Source organism: Oncorhynchus gorbuscha, linkage group LG11 (assembly GCF_021184085.1).
Source record: "Oncorhynchus gorbuscha isolate QuinsamMale2020 ecotype Even-year linkage group LG11, OgorEven_v1.0, whole genome shotgun sequence".
NCBI classification, from domain to species: domain Eukaryota; kingdom Metazoa; phylum Chordata; class Actinopteri; order Salmoniformes; family Salmonidae; genus Oncorhynchus; species Oncorhynchus gorbuscha.
This window is the reverse complement of record NC_060183.1, coordinates 75,350,809-75,374,250: the sequence shown is the minus strand read 5'-3', so window position 1 is coordinate 75,374,250 and position 23,442 is coordinate 75,350,809. Positions and strand designations below refer to the sequence as shown.

Below are 23,442 nucleotides of genomic sequence, written 5' to 3'. Positions count from 1 at the left end.
ACTGAAACATTCATGAGATTCAGCCCAGGTGTTCAACCATACATTTCAGAAAGAACAAGAAAGGGGAGAAAGCTAAAGACGTCAGGTAATCAGGAAAAGTTGGTCCATATCTATACTAAATTGTACCTTCCTGTACTATACTTATGCTAAACATTTTATTCTATTCTACTGAGCTGTTAACTTCATGATCGTATTCTTATATTATTTCTTGTTGTTGCATTGTCGAGAAGGAACCTGCAAGTGAGCATTTCATTGGACAGTGTATAACGTATGTATCTTGTACATACGACTAATTAAACCTGAATGTTCATTTTCAGCCAAATTTCAAACGACAGAAGAGAAGAGGATACAGGACTCCGTGCCCAGTGTCATTTTCGCCTTGAATAATGTAACACCACTGAATGAACAATGACTCTGTAAATTTTTAACACCAACCGTGGACAGGCCAGTGTTCGTAAGAGTAAAGTTACAGTGTTGAACATTATAGCGAGCCAGGGTGTGCTGCATATTTATACCCTACTCTCAAGACATCGATGCACAACACCGAAGCCATGTCTAAAATAGTCTGATCATCTCTGACACGTACTGGGGTGGTAGTTCATCATTCACTTAAAAAGAGTATTGGCTTCTCTTTCCCTGTGTTACTCATTGATGAAGTAATCATGAATAGAAAGAGGGCTCATGGTTAGAGGGGATGCCATATATAACCAATTGGGCCTTGATGGTGGACATTTTGTTTTGACTAAACTGCATCTGAAGGAAGCTCGAGGTAGAAGTTGCAGGTCTAAGATTAGACAACCCTTCCCTTCACCTATCCGTAAACCATTAAAACCTCTACAGGATTGGTGGGTCCCCCTCGGGACGGTTGAGCTAATGTAGGCTAATGCGATTAGCATGAGGTTGTAAGTAACCCAGGACATAGACATATCTGATATTGGCAGAAAGATTAACAAGAATTTAAGATAACTGCACTGTTCAATTTACAGTAGCTATTACAGTGAATGAATACCATGCTATTGTTTGAGGAGAGTGCACAGTTATGAACTTGAAGTTATTAATAAACCAATTAGGCACATTTGGGCACTCTTGACACAAATTTTTGAACAGAAATGCAATGGTTCATTGGATCAGTCTAAGACTTTGCACATACACTGCTGCCATCTATGGCCAAAATCAAAATTGCACCTAGGCTGGAATAATAGATTATGGCCTTTCTCTTCCATTTAAAAGATGATGGTACAAAAAACACATGTTTTTTTCTTTGTATTATCTTTTACCATGCCCTAACAACTGAGCCAAACGGGACAGTCTGACCCGGTATCAGTAATTAGGGGCAACTCGTATATACGCAGCTCAAAGGACCAATCTAGGAGAAAAAGGGGGCCTTTTCCACATATTCCATAGGAATGTTGAAGAAGCAGCCATTTTATTTGGACTGACCTGCAGCTGTAAGAAGGGGATATTGAAGAAGCAGCCATTTTATTTGGACTGACCTGCCGCTGTAAGAAGGGGATATTGAAGAAGCAGCCATTTTATTTGGACTGACCTGCAGCTGTAAGAAGGGGATATTGAAGAAGCAGCCATTTTATTTGGACTGACCTGCAGCTGTAAGAAGGGGATATTGAAGAAGCAGCCATTTTATTTGGACTGACCTGCAGCTGTAAGAAGGGGATATTGAAGAAGCAGCCATTTTATTTGGACTGACCTGCAGCTGTAAGAAGGGGATATTGAAGAAGCAGCCATTTTATTTGGACTGACCTGCAGCTGTAAGAAGGGGATATTGAAGAAGCAGCCATTTTATTTGGACTGACCTGCAGCTGTAAGAAGGGGATATTGAAGAAGCGATGCAGGTACTTGAGGCCAAAGCCATTCTTCATGGAAGATTCAGCGTAGTGGATGTAAGAAGAACCTGGAGGCCTGAAAACACAAAGCAAGTAGAGGACATATCAGGACCAGTGGTGTAGTGGATGGTAAACAAAAGTAACGCAGTTCACCCACCTTTTGCAGAAAAATGCATTGAAAGTATTGGGAGCCAGTATAGCCACGTATTTTCTCACCACTACATCACTGATCAGGAATGTGTTTCATGAAATCTATTGACAAAGACTAACAAAGCTAGAGATTTCAATGTGATTAGTTCAGGGGTTACAACGCAACACTCCCTTAAATGTGGCCCTTCGAGACAGATATTTCTGCATGTGAAGGACTAGGTGAGTGGTGTAGCACTCTGTAATAGATAGAGGGTAGAGAGTTTTGCACACTTTTACCATTGGAGAAGAAGACACTGAAGTGATACACTCCTGCAAAGCATTGACCATCATAACTCCTTGAGAGTAACAGAATGAGTGCCTGCAGGGTGTGTGTCACCTGAGTGGGTTGATTCACTGTTGTGGTCATCCTGTCTGGGTTGCCCCTTGGGTTGTGCCGTGGCGGAGATCATTGTGGGCTATACTCAGCCTTGTCTCAGGATGGTAAGTTGGTGGTTGAAGATATCCCTCTAGTGGTGTGGGGGCTGTGCTTTGGCAAAGTGGGTGGGGTTATATCCTTCCTGTTTGGCCCTGTCCGGGGGTGTCCTCGGATGGGGCTACAGTGTCTCCTGTCCCCTCCTGTCTCAGCCTCCAGTATTTATGCTGCAGTAGTTTGTGTCGGGGGGCTAGGGTCAGTTTGTTATATCTGGAGTACTTCTCCTGTCCTATTCAGTGTCCTGTGTGAATCTAAGTGTGCGTTCTCTAATTCTCTCCTTCTTTATTTCTCTCTCTCGGAGGACCTGAGCCCTAGGACCATGCCCCAGGACTACCTGACATGATTACTCCTTGTTGTCCCCAGTCCACCTGGCCATGCTGCTGCTACAGTTTCAACTGACCTGAGCCCTAGGACCATGCCCCAGGACTACCTGACATGATGACTCCTTGCTGTCCCCAGTCCACCTGGCCATGCTGCTGCTCCAGTTTCAACTGTTCTGCCTTACTATTATTCGACCATGCTGGTCATTTCTGAACATTTGAACATCTTGACCATGTTCTGTTATAATCTCCACCCGGCACAGCCAGAAGAGGACTGGCCACCCCACATAGCCTGGTTCCTCTCTAGGTTTCTTCCTAGGTTTTGGCCTTTCTAGGGAGTTTTTCCTAGCCACCGTGCTTCTACACCTGCATTGCTTGCTGTTTGGGGTTTTAGGCTGGGTTTCTGTACAGCACTTTGAGATATCAGCTGATGTAAGAAGGACTATATAAATCAATTTGATTTGAATGAGTCAACTGAATGTACGCCGCGCCAGTTGTGACAACCCCTACCTGTTGAGGTGACAGAGGAACTCTCGGGTGTCGTCGGGCAGGATGACCCGGTGTTCGCCCATGTCCCTCTGGTTGCCCAACACACAGACAGGCACGTGGGTAGGCACTTTGGGCAGCTCCCGCACGATGTAGTCAAATGTCCTGTGAAATAGACCCATGACTTGAGCGCAAAATATAAGCTAGAGGGAAGAATGAAAGGGTATTGTAGTAGGTTAATTGTTAATAAATATACAAATTAAAGAGGGATTCAAAAACACTCCCGACTTGAGATTTATAAAAATGCATAGGAAGAGGGTGGTTGTGTCTCAATAATAATGTAATAATGTACTGTACTGTCAATCTTGTGTGGTTCTTCAATATGCAGATTATACTAGTAAAGCTGGGATATCGAGAGATGCAAAGCTGGGAACCTTTTATTTATCTTATCAAGAGCAACAGAAAATAAATTAGTGAACTGAAATACAATATCTTGTCAAACCACTAACTGCACTGTTGGAGCTAGAAACACAAGCATTTTGCTACACCCGCAATAACATCTGCTAAACACGTGTATGTGACAAATAAAATGTGATTTGATTTGATAGCTAGCTGAACAACAATTTCTAAAATAAGCCTTGGTTTAAGTCATTCACAAAGAGTCAACTAGAGGTGGGTTATCAAGTTCTGGCTCTTCAAACAGACATTAATAATCAGAGATTCTTTTTTTTCCAGTTCTGTGCACATCTTTGTGACCTGGGTCAGATAGTCCCAGATATAATTGATTTCTTGACTGTCTAGTTGCCCTATAGCCCAAGTCACTTTACATGATGTGTGTTGGGGACAGGGAAGGAGAAACAGAAAGAAAGCCAGACAGGGAGTGATCTATGAAAAAAGAAAGAGGACAGGAGAGAGATAAAGAGAAAGACAGAGAGGCTCACCATTGTTTGGTGATGTCGAACATCATGATGACTCCATTGCAGTTCTTGTACACGTCCAGGAACTCTGCATCCAGAGCCATCTCAGTCTCATTCTAGTAACGCAACAGAGGAGAAAACCATTCTCCATTAGGCCTTCATTCATTCATATTCAGAGCTATGTACAGCGCATTCGGAAAGTATTCAGACCCCTTGACTTTTTCCACATTTTGTTAAGTTACAGCCATATTCAAAAATGATATCTACACACAATACCTCATAATGAAAAGAAAAAACAGGTTTTCCAAAATGTTGAACATTTATTTAAAAACAAAAATGAAATATCACGTTTACCTAAGTATTCAGACCCTTTACTCAGTACTTTTTTGAAGCACCTTTGCCAGCGACACCAGCCTCAAGTCTTCTTGGGTATGACGCTACAAGCTTGGCACACCTGTACTTGGGGAGTTTCTCCCATTCTTCTCTGCAGATTCTCTCAAACTCTGTCAGGTTGGATGGGGAGCGTCGCTGCACAGTTATTTTCAGGTCTCTCCAGAGATGTTAGATCGGGTTCAAGTTCGGGCTCTGGCTGGGACACTGAAGGACATTCAGAGACTTGTCCCGAAGCCACTCCAGCGTTGTCTTGGCTATGTGCTTAGGGTTGTTGTCCTATTGGAAGGTGAACCTTCGCCCCAGTCTGAGGTCCTGAGCGCTCTGGAGCAGGTTTTCATCAAGGATCTCTCTGTACTTTGCTCTGTTCATCTTTCCCTCGATCCTGACAAGTCTCCCAGTTCCTGCTGCTGAAAACATCCCTACAGCATAATGCTGCCACCACCATGCTTCACTGTATGCCACCACCAGGGCTTCACCGTAGGGATGGTGCCAGGTTTCCTCCAGACATGACACTTGGTATTCAGGCCAAGAGTTCAATCTTGGTTTCATCAGACCAGAGGCTCTTGTTTCTCATGGTCAGAGTCCTTTAGGTGCCTTTTGGCAAACTCCAAGCGGGCTGTCATGTGCCTTTTACTGAGGAGTGGCTTCCGTCTGGCCACTCTACCATAAAGTCCTGATTGGTGGAGTGCTGCAGCAATGGTTGTCCTTCTGGATGGTTCTCCCACCTCCACAGATGAACTCTAGAGCTCTGTCAGTGTGACCATCAGGTTCTTGGTCACCTCCCTGACCAAGGCCCTTCTCCCCCTTTTGCGCAGTTTGGCTGGGCGGCCAGGTCTAGGAGGTCTTGGTGGTTCCAAACTCCTTCCATTTAAGAATGATGGAGGCCACTGTGTTCTTTAGGACCTTCAATGCTGTAGACCTTTGGTACCCTTCCCCATACACGTGCCTTGACACAATCCTGTCTCAGAGCTCTACGGACAATTCACTCAACATCATAGCTTGGTTTTTGCTCTGACATGCACTGTCAACTGTGTGAACTTATATAGACAGGTGTGTGCCTTTCCGAATCATGTCCAATCAATTGAATTTATTACAGGAGGACTCCAATCAAATTGTAGAAACAACTGGAAATAGGTGTATCCTCGAAACAGGATGCACCAGAGCTTAATTTCGAGTCTCATAGGAAAGGGTCTGAATACTTCTGTAAATAAGGTATTACTAAAAACTTGATTGATGAGGAAAAACATTAATTTAATAACTTTTAGAATAAGGCTGTAACATAATAAAATGTGGAAAAAGTTGTGAATACTTTCCAAATGCACTGTGTGTGTGTACATATATATCAATAAATAAAGGCCTATATATTAATTATGAAATATAATTTATATCCAACTCATTTACATGGAAGGTTGATACTAAAATGGTTATATAAAAACCATTCTCCAACCAACAGAATCTTGAAGTCCTTTCTTGTCATTGCAATTACTAAAATATGTCATATAGCTAATTATAAACTGTGTGGTTTGAGCCTTGAATGCTGATTGGCTGACAGCCGTGGTATATCACAAGTATTCATTCATTTCTACTGCTCTACTTACGTTGGTAACAAGTTTATAATAGCAATATGGCACCTTGGGGGTTTGTGATATGTGGCCAATATACCACAGCTAAGGGCTGTATCCAGGCACTCTACATTGCGTCGTGCTTAAGAACAGCCCTTATCCGTGCTATAATTGGACATATTACACAGTTGACATGGCTAAGGAGACTTCAAGCTCTGTTATTTTTTAAATATTTTTATTTTACCTTTATTTAACCAGGCAAGTCAGTTAAGAACCAATTCTTATTTTCAATGACGGCCTAGGAACAGTGGGTTAACTGCCTGTTCAGGGGCAGAACGACAGATTTGTACTTTGTCAGCTCGGGGGTTTGAACTTGCAACTTTCCGGTTACTAGTCCCTCGCTCTAAACACTAGGCTACCCTGACGCCCCAAATGAGCGCTGTTCAAAGCAGAGGGATTCTCTTTTGGTTGTATTTTAAAAGAAATGGTAAGAAATGAAGGTAATTTGTTATTGATGATTAACAATCATATGGCACTTACCTCCAGGGGTTCATTCTCCGTTTTCAGCATTTCTCCTCGCTTCTTGCCTTTCCCTGCAGTTGTTGGGAAAACAGGAGATTACAATTAGCGAGGCAGAAAAGCAATTAAGGAAAGGCACTTACCGTGGTTTCACACAGAGGACGTATAGCATACCAAAATGCATAAGAGGAAAGACAACACACACTTGAAGTAGCAGTGGGTAACTATGCTAAAATATGTAGGCTTATGTGCAAATCAATTCCATGTGTCTAACATATTGATCATTTATCAATATGGGTATTTACTCAACCGCAACACATATAGGCAAGCAAGTTATATTTTTCTCCAGGTTTATTGTGATCCAGAGAAACTTAAAATAGTTTCTTAATGTTTTTCATTCAGCTGACATTCTGTTTGGCAGAAAGAGGCTGTCCCACCCGAATCATAAAGTCTATTTATAGTGTGTTGTGTTTCTGTATTTGTATGATGACTTCACGAAATGAATGTCCATGTAACTGGGCAATAAAGTATATCGTATTGTATCGTATTTATAATCAAGATGATAGAAAAGCAGGTCACGGTTTCAAAATGGCACCTAACATATTCAGTTCTCCACGGTGTTCACTACCTGTCATTTAAGGAGGAGAAATGTCAAAACCAAGGCATTCATCTACCTGCAGCGCTATTTCAATAGAATTATTATGCACGCTATTCCATCAACAGTCTACATTAAAGGTAAACTTAGCAACATGACATCATACACAGCGGGGTGTCTTCCTGATTACATTTATCAACAACCACATCATTTAAATCTGCCAAGTCTTTTCTCTTCAATTGATGCCCTCCGTTGAGACAATAGAGGCAGTAATCTTGGCAGATTTGGTTGTTGTTCATTTCTGTAAGCAGGAAGTTGCCCTGCTATGTACAGTGATATTGTCATATCTCTTGGTCTAACTTTAATGTTACCACAACTATTCTGCCACATAGGCCCGTATAATCCCAACCCTTCAGAGTCCCTTTCATGGTGCAGTCATCTTCATTTAGGCTACTTATCACCAAACCACTCAAGTTTATTTATTTTTTACAATAGAACAAAACCATTGACCATGGCTACAACATGGCCACACAGCACTCCATGTAAAGCCCATAATATGTTTCCAGAAAGCACAGCACACAGGACAAGATGTCAAAGTCAGTGCAAAGGCTGATTCCTACTTGAGATACACAAGTGCAAGTAAATAAATCACACATTGATATCAATAACAGATTGACATAAATGGGAGATTTCCACAGACGTGGAAGTTTTGTTGTAGATCTCAGGTTAGGACTCAGTCCTAGCTGCACAGGCAGTCTAGACTAGTTCACAATACCACAGGCTAGGCTACCTCTCACCTAAGCCCTCAGGAGGAGGTTTTTGGCCTACAGAGGTGACAGGAAGTAGAAAATGCATGAGAAAACACCAACATGAATGGCAAAAATAAAATCAGGAAATGTTTTTTAGTTAGTTGAAATGACTGATTAATCAAGACAGACAGACAGACAGACAGACAGACAGACAGACAGACAGACAGACAGACAGACAGACAGACAGACAGACAGACAGACAGACAGACAGACAGACAGACAGACAGACAGACAGACAGACAGACAGACAGACAGACAGACAGACAGACAGACAGACAGACAGACAGACAGACAGACAGACAGACAGACAGACAGACAGACAGACAGACAGACAGACAGACAGACAGACAGACAGACAGACAGACAGACAGACAGACAGACAGACAGACAGACAGACAGACAGACAGACAGACAGACAGACAGACAGACAGACAGACAGACAGACAGACAGACAGACAGACAGACAGACAGACAGACAGACAGACAGACAGACAGACAGACAGACAGACAGACAGACAGACAGACAGACAGACAGACAGACAGACAGACAGACAGACAGACAGACAGACAGACAGACAGACAGACAGACAGACAGACAGACAGACAGTATTTGACAGACAGATTGACAGACAGACAGACAGACAGACAGACAGACAGACAGACAGACAGACAGACAGACAGACAGACAGACAGACAGACAGACAAAACAGACAGATTGACAGACAGACAGACAGACAGTTTTTTAGAACAAATGCAATACCTACATTATGTCAGTGTATTTGTAACAGATTGACTGTCAACTAACATTCCATGGAATTCATTGGGAACAAAACTACAGATTGTACACAGTCTTTTTAAATGAATACCTCATTTTGTTGAACGTGTGTTTTACATTCAACAGGAACACTGAAGTAAGCTTTCTTTAAAGAATTGGTTGGCCAAACGTAAACACACTTCTGCAGAGACGCAATGCTGGTAGAGGCTTTTGTTTTAACCAAACAATGCAGTAACACCAGATTGAATTAATCTTAAATGAAAATACTCTTTGGCTGGAACAAAAGCCTGCACCCATTCCTATCTACCGCAGATGATATTGGTCACTTTTGCTTTACAGCAAATCACATTGAGCAACACTGTAGGCTCACCTTTGTCCACCACGTCCCAAACTTCCACCTTGACAACGTCGTCTGTCGCTAAGAGGGAAAAAACACAATCTGCAATCACTAAAATGCCTTTGATAATAAGAAAACTGTAACAAGTCAGACAATTCTGAATCAACAGTTTGGGAACATTTGACTACAGCTTTCAACATTCCTATGGTTAAAAACTGAAGGTTTGTTTAATCCTTCGATGTTGTTTAAAAGTCACATCTCAGTACATAGGTCTATACTACGATGCTATTCTCTCTGTGGAAGCGCTTTTGAAAGGCTTGGGCAGTTGTTTTCTCCATACAATACACACGATAGCTAATAGACTTGACGCCATGTACAAATAACATTATAGTATATGCCATTTAGCAGGCGCTTTTATTCAAAGCAACTTACAGTCATGTGTGCATACATTTGTCATATGGGTGATGCCAGGAGTCGAACTCACTGTCCTGACGTGGCAAGAGCCACGCTCCACCAACTGAGCTACAGAGGACCACTAGTGTGTGGCTCTCACACAAACACACGGCATCTTACTTTTATAGTTCCAGTGGATGCTGGAGACCTGGATTTCTTGTGTGGGGATGTACTCTTCCAGAAACTTCTTCCCCTGTAGTCGGTGCCATAGGGCACTCTTTCCCGTGTTCCGATCTCCACGGATGATGATCTTCACTAAACGACACAGAGAAAGAGGGGGAAAGCAGGGAGACATTTTTGTGATATTATTTAAGACCCTCATGGAGAGAATGCAACAATAACAGAAATGAAGGAAGTGCTTGAACTCTTCCTGAGGAAATGAGGCTTAGGTACGCAAACTGGAGTATGCTAACTGGAACTCTATCACTCCTATTGATTTGAGCAGACAATGCTAATGCTGTAGCTAAATAAACAAACCCAAATGTTGGGTGGCTAACTCTCCAGGTCCAAACACTACATTCTAGGTAGGCCTCTTCATAAAATTTTGTTGATTTGTATTTTGGGTGAACTAATCTTTTAATGTGAAACAGCCTGTGTGCCAGTATGTTTCTGCTTTAGTAGTCAGATAAGACAACATTGTTGAGTGCAGAAACAGTCAACTTACGTAAAACATAATATTATTTCCAAATGAATAGCTGCAGGCATCCTGCTGCAGGTATGGAACATGTCAATGTTACTGACATTCAAAAGATAAGGCCTAAACAAACAATACGTGTTTCGACCCCATAGAAAAATAGACCATTGGGTAAGGTGATCAGATAGCCATGATTCATTTTTAATTATCTTCTCTAATGTAGTCCTACAACACTGTACTAACAGAGCTCTGTGTGAGCACAGAGTATGAAAAAGTCAAACGGTTTATAAAATTAGCTAACATGAAGTCATATGAGGACATAGCAAGCTTCTTTTTTTTTTTTTTTCAAGTGTTTTCTTTTTCTCCTATTTATGCATTGGCCATAAAGACGAGTGTAGAACAAGTCAACAACATTATTTGGTTATGAATTAACAGAATATGAACAGAATATGAAAGTGAGATTTCCACTGGACAATTACTTTAAGACAACATCCCGGGCTTCAGGTGTTCTTGATATCACTTTCAAGAGCTGAATTACTTACTGTTATACTGTACTCCCTTGGCAAACCTTCTCTGTAGGCTCTGGTTCATTGACTGCAAACCAGCTGGAATGCTTTTGTTTCCTAGCTGGCCAGGCTCGGTGCCCACCAGCTTCTTAAGAGCCGAAAACATTTTGTCGGTCCTCTTTGGGAACTCTGGATTGATACAAGAAGTTGTCCTTTAGTGTGTTTGTGTGTGTGAGAGAGAGAAAGAGTCAGTATCCTGCAGACACACACCGAAACATCAAGTGATTATTTTATACGTCCGTCAAAAATTGACAGGTAAACCAGAGTCATGATTTATGGTCTGGGATGTCTTCATTTTGCTTTCCAGTTCAGTAAATCGAGGACAGTTTGGAGGCCTCCTTGACAAGAAGCACCTGTTCTGTCAAGCAATGTGATACTTTGTCAAACAGTCTTCAGTGATTGAGGCAGTTGGTTGCATTCTAATAATAATGTTCAATGGAATCCATCAAGTAGATATCTGCAAAAGAGAGACAGAAAATTGAATAACATTCATGGATTTTTTAAACTTCACCCACATGTTCATACAGGGAGAAATAAAGCAGTACCTGGTACCTGCCATATCAGATGGTTTAATGAATCAAATCCATGTTGTTTACAGAGTACCACAGTATGAGTCACAATACCCATAGAACCTGGAGGTCAAACAGGGAAATGGTTCCAATTGTTTTTCCACCATTCATTTTTCCCATAAGAGATTATAGAAACACTTGAAATAAGGGCTGTGTTTTGTGTAGGCTACTCAGGTGTGACATTTTGATAACTGTGTCAATGTCTCTAGGACAAGGAGACTTATCAATATGTACGCCTGTATTTACCCCCCAAAAACGAAATGCTAAATGTGGCTATCTTAAAGAATTACAAATGCCATGATCTGAAAGAGACTGATGAATTGAGGCAAAGGTAAGAATCTCTGGATTAACTATCTAATGTTAGCTAAATGTAGTAATTAATAAATTGGCTAACTGTATTTAAAATGGACAATTCTGTGAACTGTCTTGTGCAAGTTTTAAAATGAAACAATACCTTTTAGCAAAGATGTCAGCTAGAAATGACTTGCAGTGATTTGTAGTTTTGCATGAGGTCTACTTTGATGCTAATTAACATTTTCGAATCTGAGAGTGAATAGGGCAGAATATATTGATACGTCACCTTGTCCGAGAGAGATTCGCATGGTTATCAAAATATCACGCCAGTGTAAACCTACATGAAACACAGCCCTTTTTTTTAAAGTGTTTCTAAAATACCCTGTGGGAAATATTTATGGTGGAAAAACAATTGGGACCCTTTCCCCGTTTGACAGTTAGATGTTATGGGTATTATGAGAACTCCACTGTGGAGCTCTTATACACGTCTTAGCCCATCTGAAGTTGTCAGGTAGCTAGAAGTGTTATGAATTCAGTAGAGCAGAATTAACTAATACTTTTAGAGGAATAACGACGTTTCTATTAATTCTTGCATTCGCTGACTCGTTTCATCCACGGGCTATACAGCGCTTATCATTCTGTGCAGCCTTTCTCACACGTGTCACATCAGAGCCTGAGCTGACATCTAGCCAGCTGTATAACGTTGTAAGCTAGTTAACTAGTTACCTAAACATGCAATAAAACATTCCACAAACAACCTGCCGAGTGCATACTACGACAGCCCGATTGACATTAGTGCATATCCTGGATTTTATCCACTGTCTTCTGCCCGTGTTAACTGCTACGTGTCAAGACTGCCCACGTTCATTGGTATTCAATTCTGCCGAGGCTAACATAGCTAACTAGCCCTAGCTATCCGTCACAACATAGCTGTCACATCCTCGTCTTCTCGACCTGTTTTATCATGAATTCGTTAAATTACCTGACAGTCAGCCACCGAACAAACCATCCCAGCCCAATGGTTTATGCAAGAAATCTGGGAATCATTCATTTGAAAGCAATAAGAACCATTTCCCTAGCTGGCTGCTATCCTTCATCATCCCGACGAGAACTGCAGAACATCGAGAAAAGGAGTTTTGGATAAACCTTTATTTCAGGCTCAATGGTGCCCCTAGTGGAGCCAATATATGGCGAGTACACACTGTACAGTACTAACACTTGTTGGCAGGCATGTCGTTTGTTTTGCATTATGTAACAAATGGACCATAATAGGCTACATGCACCTTTACACCCCTTAATGAATCATGTGAAATGGGAAGTGATGCGATTCAACATTTGCACACATGTGCCACACACCAATATAGTGCTTGTCAAATCAGATAAAATAAATAAACATCTTCCCAAAACAAAGGCATGATTTATTTGTACAAAGCACCCGGTACAGTATTAGAAAGCAGAGTTAAGTACTACAGTTAAGTGCCACAAACAAATTGCACACAACTAGGGTGGTTAGTTCTATGACCGCTTCAGCCAAATATAACATCTTTACAATAGAAAAATGGGAATATTAATTTTCCATTTCCAACCAACCCCTAAAGTCATAAAAAAAGATATATACTTGAACCGCATTCCACCACCATGACCCAAAACGCACCCGGTTGCCCCACTTGGCCAAGTCCAATTATTCTTCTGATTGTAAAAGTTGCTAGGACAGAAGTATAGCATTTTGGAGAATAAACTATGCAAAGTCCAAATGGTTAGTTAGTGTTTTAGTTTCCCTTGTAGATTCATCAAGGTTGACTGGGTCCGGGTTCCTTGTGTGCCCGCTTCACTCAAACTTGATTCCTTGAGCTAGAGGAAGATCCTTGCTGTAGTTGATAGTGCTGAAGGGGGAGAAGAACAGTTAGAATAGGAAAACTGTGTCAATCAAGTATCCACCAATTACATAGTTGTAATCGTTCCAACCCTTTATAAAAGGAGTATGATAACCCAAATATACTGACGGGAGACCCAGGTAAAACCATGGTTTATAGTGCGGTCAGTTTGGGGCTTATGCTTTAAAGAATTTACATGGCAGTGTTCCAACTGTGATAGAGGGTCTGCCATAAAGATGAGATGTGGAACAAACTGAAATATTCCTGTGGGGTGTGATCTGGCAGAGAGCATTTATTTTATTCACTCACCATGTGGACCTTCTCATGTACTGCTTCCAAGAGTCGCTGCCTGACTCCCGTCCACCTCCTGTGTGTTTCTCCCCACCTGGAAACAAACACACACGTCAGCAGTTAGCCAAACGCACACAGGGAAGCCCACAGACAGAAGGATAGACAGCCAACGTACCGAAGGCTCCTCCAATCTCAGCTCCGCTGGTAGGAATGTTGACGTTCACGATGCCGCAGTCCGATCCTTTAGGTCTAGAGGAAGAAAGCATCTTTCCAATGAATAGGCCTACCTCCACTTTCCAATGTCTACTACACCACTTAGACTAGATGCTATATTGCACTGTACACACAGCGTTGTGTACTGTGGTCCACCTGAGACCGTATTCTTGTTGTCCATCAAGTGGATCAAACCAGTTTTCAAGCTAAGACCCAGTCCTCAGCCACAACCCAAATCTCACTAACATTCAGGAACCACGTTGCCTCAGAAGTTCTTCTTCATACACAACACCCAGCTCTTACCCCAGCCAGCGGAAGACTCTGCCCATGTCCTTGGTGAAGATGCTGCTGGAGAGGCCCTGCTTGACCTCATTGTTCCAGGCAAACGCCTCCTCCTCAGTCTGAGTGGACAACAGATAAGAGTTAGCAGGGATTTGATCCCCCCCCGAATAACCAAGAATCAAAATGAGCCAGTAGCCACCTTCTCTGGTTTTCAACATTGCACAGGGTACAGCTTACCTGGTTGAACCAGACTAAGTGCAGTGTTACGCCTCCTTTAACCAGGCTCCTGAGACAGAAGGTAATGGATGCCCTACCTGGAACTTGAGGACATAGAGGATGGGGACGAATGTCTCTGTGTGAACGATGGGCGCATCGTGAGCCAGCCCTGTGATGATGGTGGGCTCCACGTAGTTTCCAGGACGATCCATCACCTGGCAACCAAAACAAACTCCGATATTCCCACTTTTCAGGTTTTATTTGACAGCTATTGCGTACATTAGCAGATAACGGTTTGTGGTCTTATTTACGGTTTCTACTGGTTTACAAATTGATCCATTGATATTTTGTGCTAGAGCTAAAAGCGTAAAGGATTGTGTAGTGCAAGTGTCATTTTTCAACTTAAGGTGTCCTCTTATAATGGCATATAAACAGGTTATTTAAACAAGTTTTTCTCCTTGAGATAAAGACTACATAACAGACTAGACTACATAACAGCCCACATCACACAGAGGTGCTCTATGTACACAGCAGGAGCACAGTACCTTTCCTCCACACACTACAGTGCCACCCTGTTTCTTAGCCTGTTCGATGGCTGCCAGGTACTGGTCCACAGCCTGCTTGGTGTGGAGCGGGCCGTACATAGTGCTCGCTGTAGGGGGAAAAGGGGGGTCTATATTAAAAACATGCACCATGCTATTCACACTTGTATTGTGGTCACATGTTCAGTCACCTTAGTATGGAAGTTGAACAGAATTTGCTGATCCATTTTACAGAAGCACTTACGGTCCCAGGGGTCTCCAATGCGGACTTGTTTGTAGGCTTTGGCTACCCTCTCCACCACTACGTCATGGATGCTTCCGTGCAGCATCTAAAACAAAGTCAGCAGTAACTTTAAGGACAAAGGGAGTGTAAAATAATTTGAACTGGGCCTTGGATTGTAGCTCAGAGTGTGACTGCTGCATGTGTGCGTTTCATTGGTCAGATATGAGCATAGTGGTCTATATGTTGCCGTCAACTTACCAGCCTCCTGGTGGTGGTGCAGCGCTGTCCAGCAGTTCCCACAGAAGCAAAGACGGCAGAAGGCACCACAAGGTTCAGATCAGCATCCTCAAACACTGAAGACACACATACTGTCAACTGAGAAACATAACCGTATATACACACTTCCCGAGAAATTAAATGGACAGGCTATTATTCTCAGTCGTAATTATCATACCATTCCGTGCTAGCTACTCTGAGGCAATTCATAATATGTCTGCTCATGCATGTATAACATCGCAGTATCATGACAATAATCAACAAGTGTCGTCACGCCCTTACCTATGATAGCGTTGTTCCCGCCAAGCTCCAGCAAATTACGACCTGTACAAAATTAACACTATTAAGTCACCTTTAAAAAATAAATCAAGCAATGCGTCCCAAATGTGGTCAAGTTTGGTTGAGAGGTGAAAAAGGTGCCGACTCACCAAACCTCTCCTGCACCAACATGGCCACCATCTTGCCCACGTGGGTGCTGCCAGTGAATGAGACCAGGTCGACGCGCTCGTCCTTCGACATTGCTGTGCTGTGGGGTCGAAAGGGAAAGACTAGTGTAAGAAATATGTTGGACACTCCCTCTTGCCTACATCCAATAAAATCATTTTGTATTTCTAGGGAGTAGTGTACCAGGAGAAAGGACAGAAGACAGTCACTAGGGGAGGGGACTCACCCGATGTCAGCGCCACCGCATGTCATGGAGCAGATGGCACCTGGCAGGTTGTTTTGCTCCAACACCTCAGCCACGATTCTGTTGGAACACGCACGGACACAACTGAGCACAATCCAACTAAATCCTACACATCTGTGTGTTGCTGAAAAATGGTTTGGTGGTCTAATTGAGCGTCGTCTATTTTGGAGTATGAGCAAATGTAGTCTACATTCTCTCTTCAACGTGACAGTAACTAAAATAAGAGAATTTGCATTAACTCTTCAATCTCTGATAAAATACCCCAAAACACCTACCTGGTTACAGCTACACTGGTTAGAGGGGTGGTGGGAGCTCCTTTCCTAGAGGAAAATCAACAAACATTTCAGAACTGGAATAGGAGCTGTGGACATTGCCATAATGTGAACCTGATTCCCTTCAAACAGGTTTGAGTCCTTATAGCTTAGACTTTGTCCCCTTGCAGAAATTATTTGCGACATGGTGTAAACATTAAAAGACATCACTAAAATGAAACTGGCAGAGAAAGACTGATACACACTATAATTTCAATGACGTAGAACAGTTAACAGTGTGAACCTATAGGCGCTCACCAGAGGCAGACGTTGCCACAGATGAGTGCAATGGCGTTGTTCCAGCCGTAGACGGCCACAGGGAAGTTGAAGGCTGTGATGATGCCCACCAGACCGACAGGGTTCCACATCTCAATCAGCGCGTGGCCCGGTCCTAAAGAGACATCACATTACTTCAAATTGACAAAATTGTATTTATCACCACCATTTCCTACCCCAAGATTCTCTAACATCCAACTACGGTCCTGGAAAAGTATTGGGTGTCCAGGCTTGTCCTTCAGTCTTTTTAAATGTTTTACATTTATTTAACTAGGCAAGTCAGTTAAGAACAAATTCTTAAATTCTTCTTACTGCCTGAAATCCTTCTGAACTGCCTGTTCAGGGGCAGAACGACAGATTTGTACCTTGTCAGCTCCGGGGTTTGAACTTGCAACCTTCCGGTTACTAGTCCAATGCTCTAACCACTAGGCTACCCTGCCACCCGTGGGCCTGTATCCACAAAGCATCTCAGAGTGCAGATCTAGGGTCAGTTTAGCCTTTTTAGATTATAATGAATAAGACTACAGGGACAGATGCTAGATATGTGGCCCTGTTCACAAGTTCGTGGTGAGCAACTGATGAGCAGGATCAGGTGTGTTCGAGCAGAAATGGTGCAAAAAGCCTGCACACTTTTCTTAAACCAACATCCACCCTTCGGTAAATAAGACAATATTTAATGGATTGTTAACTGCAGACTTACTCTCAGAGGGGAGAACTGGACCGCCGATCATGCGAGACAAGCCAACAGCGTAGTCACAGACGTCAACGTATTCCTGCACCTCGCCTACTCCCTCAACATAGATCTTTCCCATCTCCAGGGACACCTACAAACAGAAAACAGTTTCCCTTTTGAGCACTGTTCCATTTTGAGTACTGCATCCCTTATTAGCATGGCTCTGTCCTCTCCCCTGAAACACCAAAAGAGACAAGCTCTAGCGTGGTAGTGTCAAAGTCTACAGAGCTGCTATGAATCTCATCATCGTAGTTATGTTGCCCTTTTACTGTGTGATTGCAGCCAAGACTACAGCGGTCACATTTGTGATAGGTCTTACCAAACTGCCCAGGACTTTGATCTTTTTCCTCAGTGCGTCACCAATCTGACGCACAATCTCTCCTCTTTTAGGGGCCGGAATCTAGATTTTTAACGAGAAAATGTGATTTTTAGTGTTGGCGTGTTCAAAAGGTGAAATGAAATGAGCAATTAAGACACATTCTTGGTTAAGCTACCATACTTACATCTGCCCACACCTTCCAGGCATCCCTCGATTTCTGCACAGTTTCTTCATATTCTGCCATGGTTGCCTAAACAAAGGAAACAGTATCCAGTAACTTCACTACATTAACGTTTTGCATTGGGGTCAGTAAGGCTCCTTTAAGAGAGACTTTAAAAAATTAAGTATATGGAGTAACTTCGAATCCAGGTCAGAGGCGGCAGGGTAGCCTAGTGGTTAGAGCATTGGACTAGTAACCGAAAGGTTGCAAGTTCAAATCCCAGAGCTGACAAGGTACAAAATCTGTCGTTCTGCCCTTGAACAGGCAGTTAACCCACTGTTCCTAGGCCGTCATTGAAAATAAGAATTTGTTCTTAACCGACTTGCCTAGTTAAATAAAGGTAAAATAAATAAAAAGATGATTAATATTGGACTTTTGATCTTTAGGGAAGCATTATGAATATAAACCTGGTTTGGCTCGAACAAGTAACAACTGACGCCTTGAAGACAAGGCCATTCAGAAGCTTTTGGAAAATGAGATGGTCGGCCATTTTAAACAAACAATGTTGACATTTGGGTGACCAGAATTGAACAGAAAACCACAATTGGGGCCATGCACAATTTCTATGTTAAATTGCAAAAATGGTAGCAGTGGTTTATATTTTTAGAAATGGTGACAGTGGTATACTCTGATAGAACTGTAAGACCTTATTGACATTACCTGGCGTACTCTGGCGATGGGCTCATTGTTGGCAGGGCAATATGAGGTTATGACCTTGAAGAAAGAACACCGATTAGAACACCCCACCACAGGAGCAGGGAAATTATTACTGTATACAGTTCACAGCCTTTGAATTGGATACTTCATTGCTATCTAAAGCCACTGAGATAGCAGTGCACTTTTCAACACACACTGTCCCCTACTTATACTTGACATTATGTAGCTTACTCTTTATATGTTAGTCTATAAAGAATACAGTAAAAGGGAATGTGTCGATGGGTTATACCATGATACTGCCTGACAATTGCATTGGGGTTTAGTGAGTAAATTACTAAGTTTTCAGTACAATTGAATAAAATTCAACCTTTATCATATCTGGCCGATAGGTATCATATCTGGCCGATAGGTATCATATCTGGCCGATAGGTATCATATCTGGCCGATAGGTATCATATCTGGCCGATAGGTATCATATCTGGCCGATAGGTGTCACTGTAGGGTAAGACATGTGCAGTGCGCAAAAATATATATAAACGATAAAAGAAAACTGTAGGAAGTTCAGTTTACATTTACAGTGACTTCATAACTGCCTCGTTAAGTAATGTATGTCTGTAAGTGTCATGTAATAGTTTGACAGCTGTAAATCTGTCGCACGGCTTTTTGTTACCCGTAGAGACCATGTGCTAGCTAGATAACGTTATGCTAGCCAGCTAGACCGTGTCAAGTAGGTTCCTGTTGTCTCAAGAAACTCGACGACGTGTTTAGGTAGCAAAGTAAACCAGCTACTTAGCTTATTGCTAACCAAGTACAGTGGAGCCATTCGCTGAAACATAGCTACTGAAATTGGTTGAATTTGATTACTAACGCTACATTGTATAACCTATCAAATTTGTCAATGAATTAAGAAACTCAAAAGTCAAAGCAACAAACTATTCGGACAAGTTTGCGTAACATTTTGATCAGTCTCAATTGTCAAACTTGGGCTTTTAGCTTAACGTACTAAGCAAAGTCCACTATGTGGCCTCGTTAGCTTGCCGATAATGTCTGGATTTATATTTAGAATTCAGGACCCACATAACGTGTAGCTAGCAAATCCCCTTGCATGTTTTACCTCTCCTTTGCCTCCCCAGTTCCCGTTGTAAACACCGTCATTATCCTCACTCAGGCCTAATTCTTTCAACCAGGCATATTTTGGCTGGTTTATCAGAAGTGTAGACATGGCTGCTGATTGTTGGTAGCTGATAGTGAAAAGTTTCTTTCGAAGGGCCCAGTGCCGTACAATGGTTAATGTGAAGCAGCGCTGCATGGTTGGATATCCGGTGCAATAAACGGCCTGCTCCACCAGTTCCACTTGGGCCTCGTGACATTCGCCAGTGATTGGTCCACGCGCGGCACCTCCTTCAGACATATTCTGTTAGTACTATCCGGGATCCTTGGGGCGTTCCTACTCTAAACCTCTAATCTTACCCTAACCCAGTAGTGTAAAGTACTTAAGTAAAACATACTTCAAAGTACTACGTTTTTGAGAGGTTTTACTATCGTACTTCACTTTACTATTTATATGTTTGACAACGTTTAGTTTTACTTCACTACATTCCTAAAGAAAATAATGACATTGTCACACTATACATTTTCCCTGACACCCAAAAGTAGTCATGACATTTTGAATGCTTAGCAGGACAGGAAAATGGTCCAATTCATGCACTTATCAAGAGGTCATCCCTACCGCCTCTGATTTGACTGACTCACTAAACACAAATGCTTCATTTGTAAATGATGTCTGAGTGTTGGAGCATGACCCTAGCTATCCGTGAATAAATAACAAACAAGAAAATATTTGCATCTGGTTTGCTTAGTACAAGACATTTTAAATGATTACTACTTGTACTTTTAATACTTAAGTATATTTAAATCCAAATACTTTTAGACTTTTACTCAAGTATTATTTTACTGGGTGACTTTCACTTTCAGTTGAGTAAGTTTTCTATTAAGGGATCTATACTTTAATTTGACTAAAGTATGACAATTGGGTACTTTTTCCACCACCCCCCTTACCTTAACCATTTCAACTTCAATGGGGGGAAGGATGTCCCTAGGACTCTAGACTGCAAGGACCCCCCTCCCTCCCTATTCATGACACAAACTGTTCACACCCCCCTTCTTGGTGGAGAGAATTTAGCTTACATGCTGCAATTCTACATATTTTGTCATGGGTTGCAAAGAAAATGTTGACCTTTTGAAGCAAATTGTCTTGCAATTCTAAACATGTTCCTATGTCTAATGGCCGTGACTCATATCTCTCTCACTAACTTTAAGCATCAGCTGTCAGAGCAGCTTACCAACCACTGTACCTGCACACAGCCAATCTGTAAATAGCCCACCCTACTACCTCATCCCCATATTGTTATTTATCCTGTTGCACTTTTGCACCCCAGTATCTCTACTTGCACATCATCTGCACATCTATCACTCCAGTGTTAATGCTAAATTGTAATTATTTCACCTCTAGGGCCTATTTATTACCTTACCTCCCTACTCTTCTACATGTGCACACACTGTACATAGATCTTTCTATTGTGTTATTGACTGTACGTTTGTTTATGTGTAACTCTGTGTTGTTTTTGTCTCACTGTTTTGCTTTATCTTGGCCAGGTCGCAGTTGTAAATGAGAACTTGTCGCAGTTGTAAATGAGAACCTGTCCCAGACCTATTATTTGACCATGCTGGTCATTTATGAACATTTGAACATCTTGGCCATGTGCTGTTATAATCTCCACCCGGCACAGCCAGAAGAGGACTGGCCACCCCTCATAGGGCAGCAGGGGAACCTAGTGGTTAGAGCGTTGGACTAGTAACTGGAAGGTTGCAAGTTCAAATCCCCGAGCTGACAAGGTACAAATCTGTTGTTCTGCCCCTGAACAGGCAGTTAAAACACTGTTCCTAGGCCGTCATAGAAAATAAGGATTTGTTCTTTAACTGACTTGTCTAGTTAAATAAAGGTTAAAAAATAGCCTGGTATCTTCCTAGGTTTGGGAGTTTTTCCAAGCCAAAGTGCTTCATCACCTGTTTGGGGTTTTAGGCTAGGTTTCTGTACAGCACTTTGAGATATCAGCTGATGTATGAAGGGCTATATAAAATACATTTTATTTGAATTTGATTTGATTTACAAACTAAGCACGTGTGTTTAGTGAGTCCGCCAGGCAGTAGGGATGACCAGGGATATTCTCAAGATAAGTGCGTGAATTTGACCATTTTCCTGTCATGCTAAGCATTCAATTGTAATGACTACTTTTGGGTGTCAGGGAAAATGTATGGAGTAAGAAGTACATTTTCTTTCGGAATGTAGTGAAGTAAAAGTAAAAGTAGTCAAAAATATAAATAGTAAAGTACAGATACCCCCCCAAAACTACTTAAATAGTACTTTAAAGTATTTTTACATAAGTACTTTACACCACTGCAAACACTGATCCCAATGATTTAGGTAGCCTAGAAAACAATGGTCCCCTCTGGTATGTTCTGTTAAGAACTGTCTGGGACTCGTTGTTGTTTTCCTGTTTACTACTCAAAGATATTTGACTTATTAAATCAAAGATGAATTTAACTGCAATACACTAGTCTCAAATATATTAGCATAACTAGGCTACATAGAACCATGGCGGACCAATTGTAAAATAAGATACTTTTCTTCACGTCCCAGTGCAACATGCCTAGATCTACCCACAGGGGTGTGGTTTACGGTAGCGGTCTTTGAAATAATCGCTCGTATCACCATATTCCAACGCGGGATCAAGTTATCTCACCATACCAAGACAAGGAGCATTTTAGTTATCAGTTTATTCCAAGTAATAATTTAACACTGCAACAATTGATAGGACAAGTAGTGTAAATCTAATACAGTCATCAATGCAGGACCCACTCATTTCATTCATACTGACAAACTAGAAATGCCATATTATCCCTGTCAATAGTTGGAGTAGGATGATTGCAGAGCACCCTGCCTCAGACTCAGGATGTTTATTTTCTAGCCCACAAACTACATTCCTTTTCTCTGATGATTTATTTGATTCATTCATGTCTCTCACTTTTGTCTCACATGATCTATTCAGCTCTCCTGTGTCCCACTCCCTGAGATCAACCAAGTGCTATTCACCAGGCATGGGCTGATTCACTAAACTGTGAGGAGAATTATCCTACTGCAATTTGAACTAGCCCTGCCATCCCTCATTAGACATTGGGACCACATATGCATTTGCCTGTTCTCTTTTCTTTGTGGATTCTGTCTTGCATTTTACATTTGAAGAACACCAACTACAGATACACACATGCTTGAGCATCTCAAAGACTACATTAAATATAGAATCAGTTTGACGAGGTGAAAAACATATTATTTTACTGTTGTAACATGCAGTGGGGAGAATTCTATTGTCCCTGTCTGGAACCCAGGCTTTTGCCAAAGATGGTAGTTCTCATCTTTGGACCACACATGCTTTAGATTGCATTTCGCTGAGGCACTTGTCTCTCTCTACATCGTTCAGCTACATTGGTTACCAGAGTGGGATCCTTTTGACACGCCTATGGGGCCTGGGCACACAAATGTTCCTAGAGAGAATACTGGGGCATGCGTTG

The 23,442-nt window shown here is 41.9% G+C and overlaps 2 protein-coding genes across 5 annotated transcripts in view; both read right to left on the bottom strand.

The window, feature by feature from the left end:
- LOC123989470 (rab-like protein 6) overlaps positions 1-12,812 on the bottom strand; it is a 36,310-nt gene extending 23,498 nt beyond the window's left edge. The window contains exons 1-9 of one of the 4 annotated variants that reach the window (XM_046290508.1): positions 12,675-12,812; positions 11,040-11,286; positions 10,806-10,958; positions 9,750-9,884; positions 9,210-9,257; positions 6,682-6,737; positions 4,211-4,302; positions 3,294-3,434; positions 1,812-1,917 (exon numbers count right to left, since the gene is read on the bottom strand). In XM_046290508.1, coding sequence (XP_046146464.1) covers positions 1,812-1,917; positions 3,294-3,434; positions 4,211-4,302; positions 6,682-6,737; positions 9,210-9,257; positions 9,750-9,884; positions 10,806-10,935 — 708 coding nt within the window. In that variant the 5' untranslated portion in view covers positions 10,936-10,958; positions 11,040-11,286; positions 12,675-12,812. Of the gene's footprint in view, positions 1-1,811; positions 1,918-3,293; positions 3,435-4,210; positions 4,303-6,681; positions 6,738-9,209; positions 9,258-9,749; positions 9,885-10,805; positions 11,287-11,374; positions 11,489-12,674 lie in introns of those variants that run through there. The other 3 variants (XM_046290511.1, XM_046290510.1, XM_046290509.1) reach the window with 3 other exon arrangements.
- An 11-nt stretch (positions 12,813-12,823) lies between these two features.
- aldh7a1 (aldehyde dehydrogenase 7 family, member A1) lies at positions 12,824-20,232 on the bottom strand. Its single transcript, XM_046290512.1, has 18 exons — positions 19,928-20,232; positions 18,817-18,870; positions 18,121-18,186; positions 17,937-18,017; positions 17,585-17,708; positions 16,867-16,999; positions 16,573-16,617; positions 16,280-16,357; positions 16,038-16,135; positions 15,892-15,933; positions 15,592-15,686; positions 15,355-15,439; positions 15,114-15,220; positions 14,667-14,783; positions 14,374-14,471; positions 14,033-14,106; positions 13,876-13,951; positions 12,824-13,575 (listed from the first exon to the last, which is right to left on the bottom strand). Exons 1-18 carry the CDS (start codon positions 20,222-20,224, stop codon positions 13,521-13,523), a joined length of 1,725 nt encoding a protein of 574 aa, XP_046146468.1. The 5' UTR covers positions 20,225-20,232; the 3' UTR covers positions 12,824-13,520.
- Between the last annotated feature and the right edge of the window lie 3,210 nt (positions 20,233-23,442).

What these genes read in the sequence shown, in the direction of transcription:
- aldh7a1 (XM_046290512.1), bottom strand. Translation starts at nt 20,224, where the DNA reads ATGTCTGAAGGAGGTGCCGCGCGTGGACCAATCACTGGCGAATGTCAC. An exon ending in TGTGGCAACGTCTGCCTCTG is followed by an intron (nt 16,618 to 16,866) that starts GTGAGCGCCTAT and finishes ATTTTCCTCTAG; the next exon opens with GAAAGGAGCTCCCACCACCC. An exon ending in GTTGGTGCAGGAGAGGTTTG is followed by an intron (nt 15,934 to 16,037) that starts GTGAGTCGGCAC and finishes AATTTTGTACAG; the next exon opens with GTCGTAATTTGCTGGAGCTT.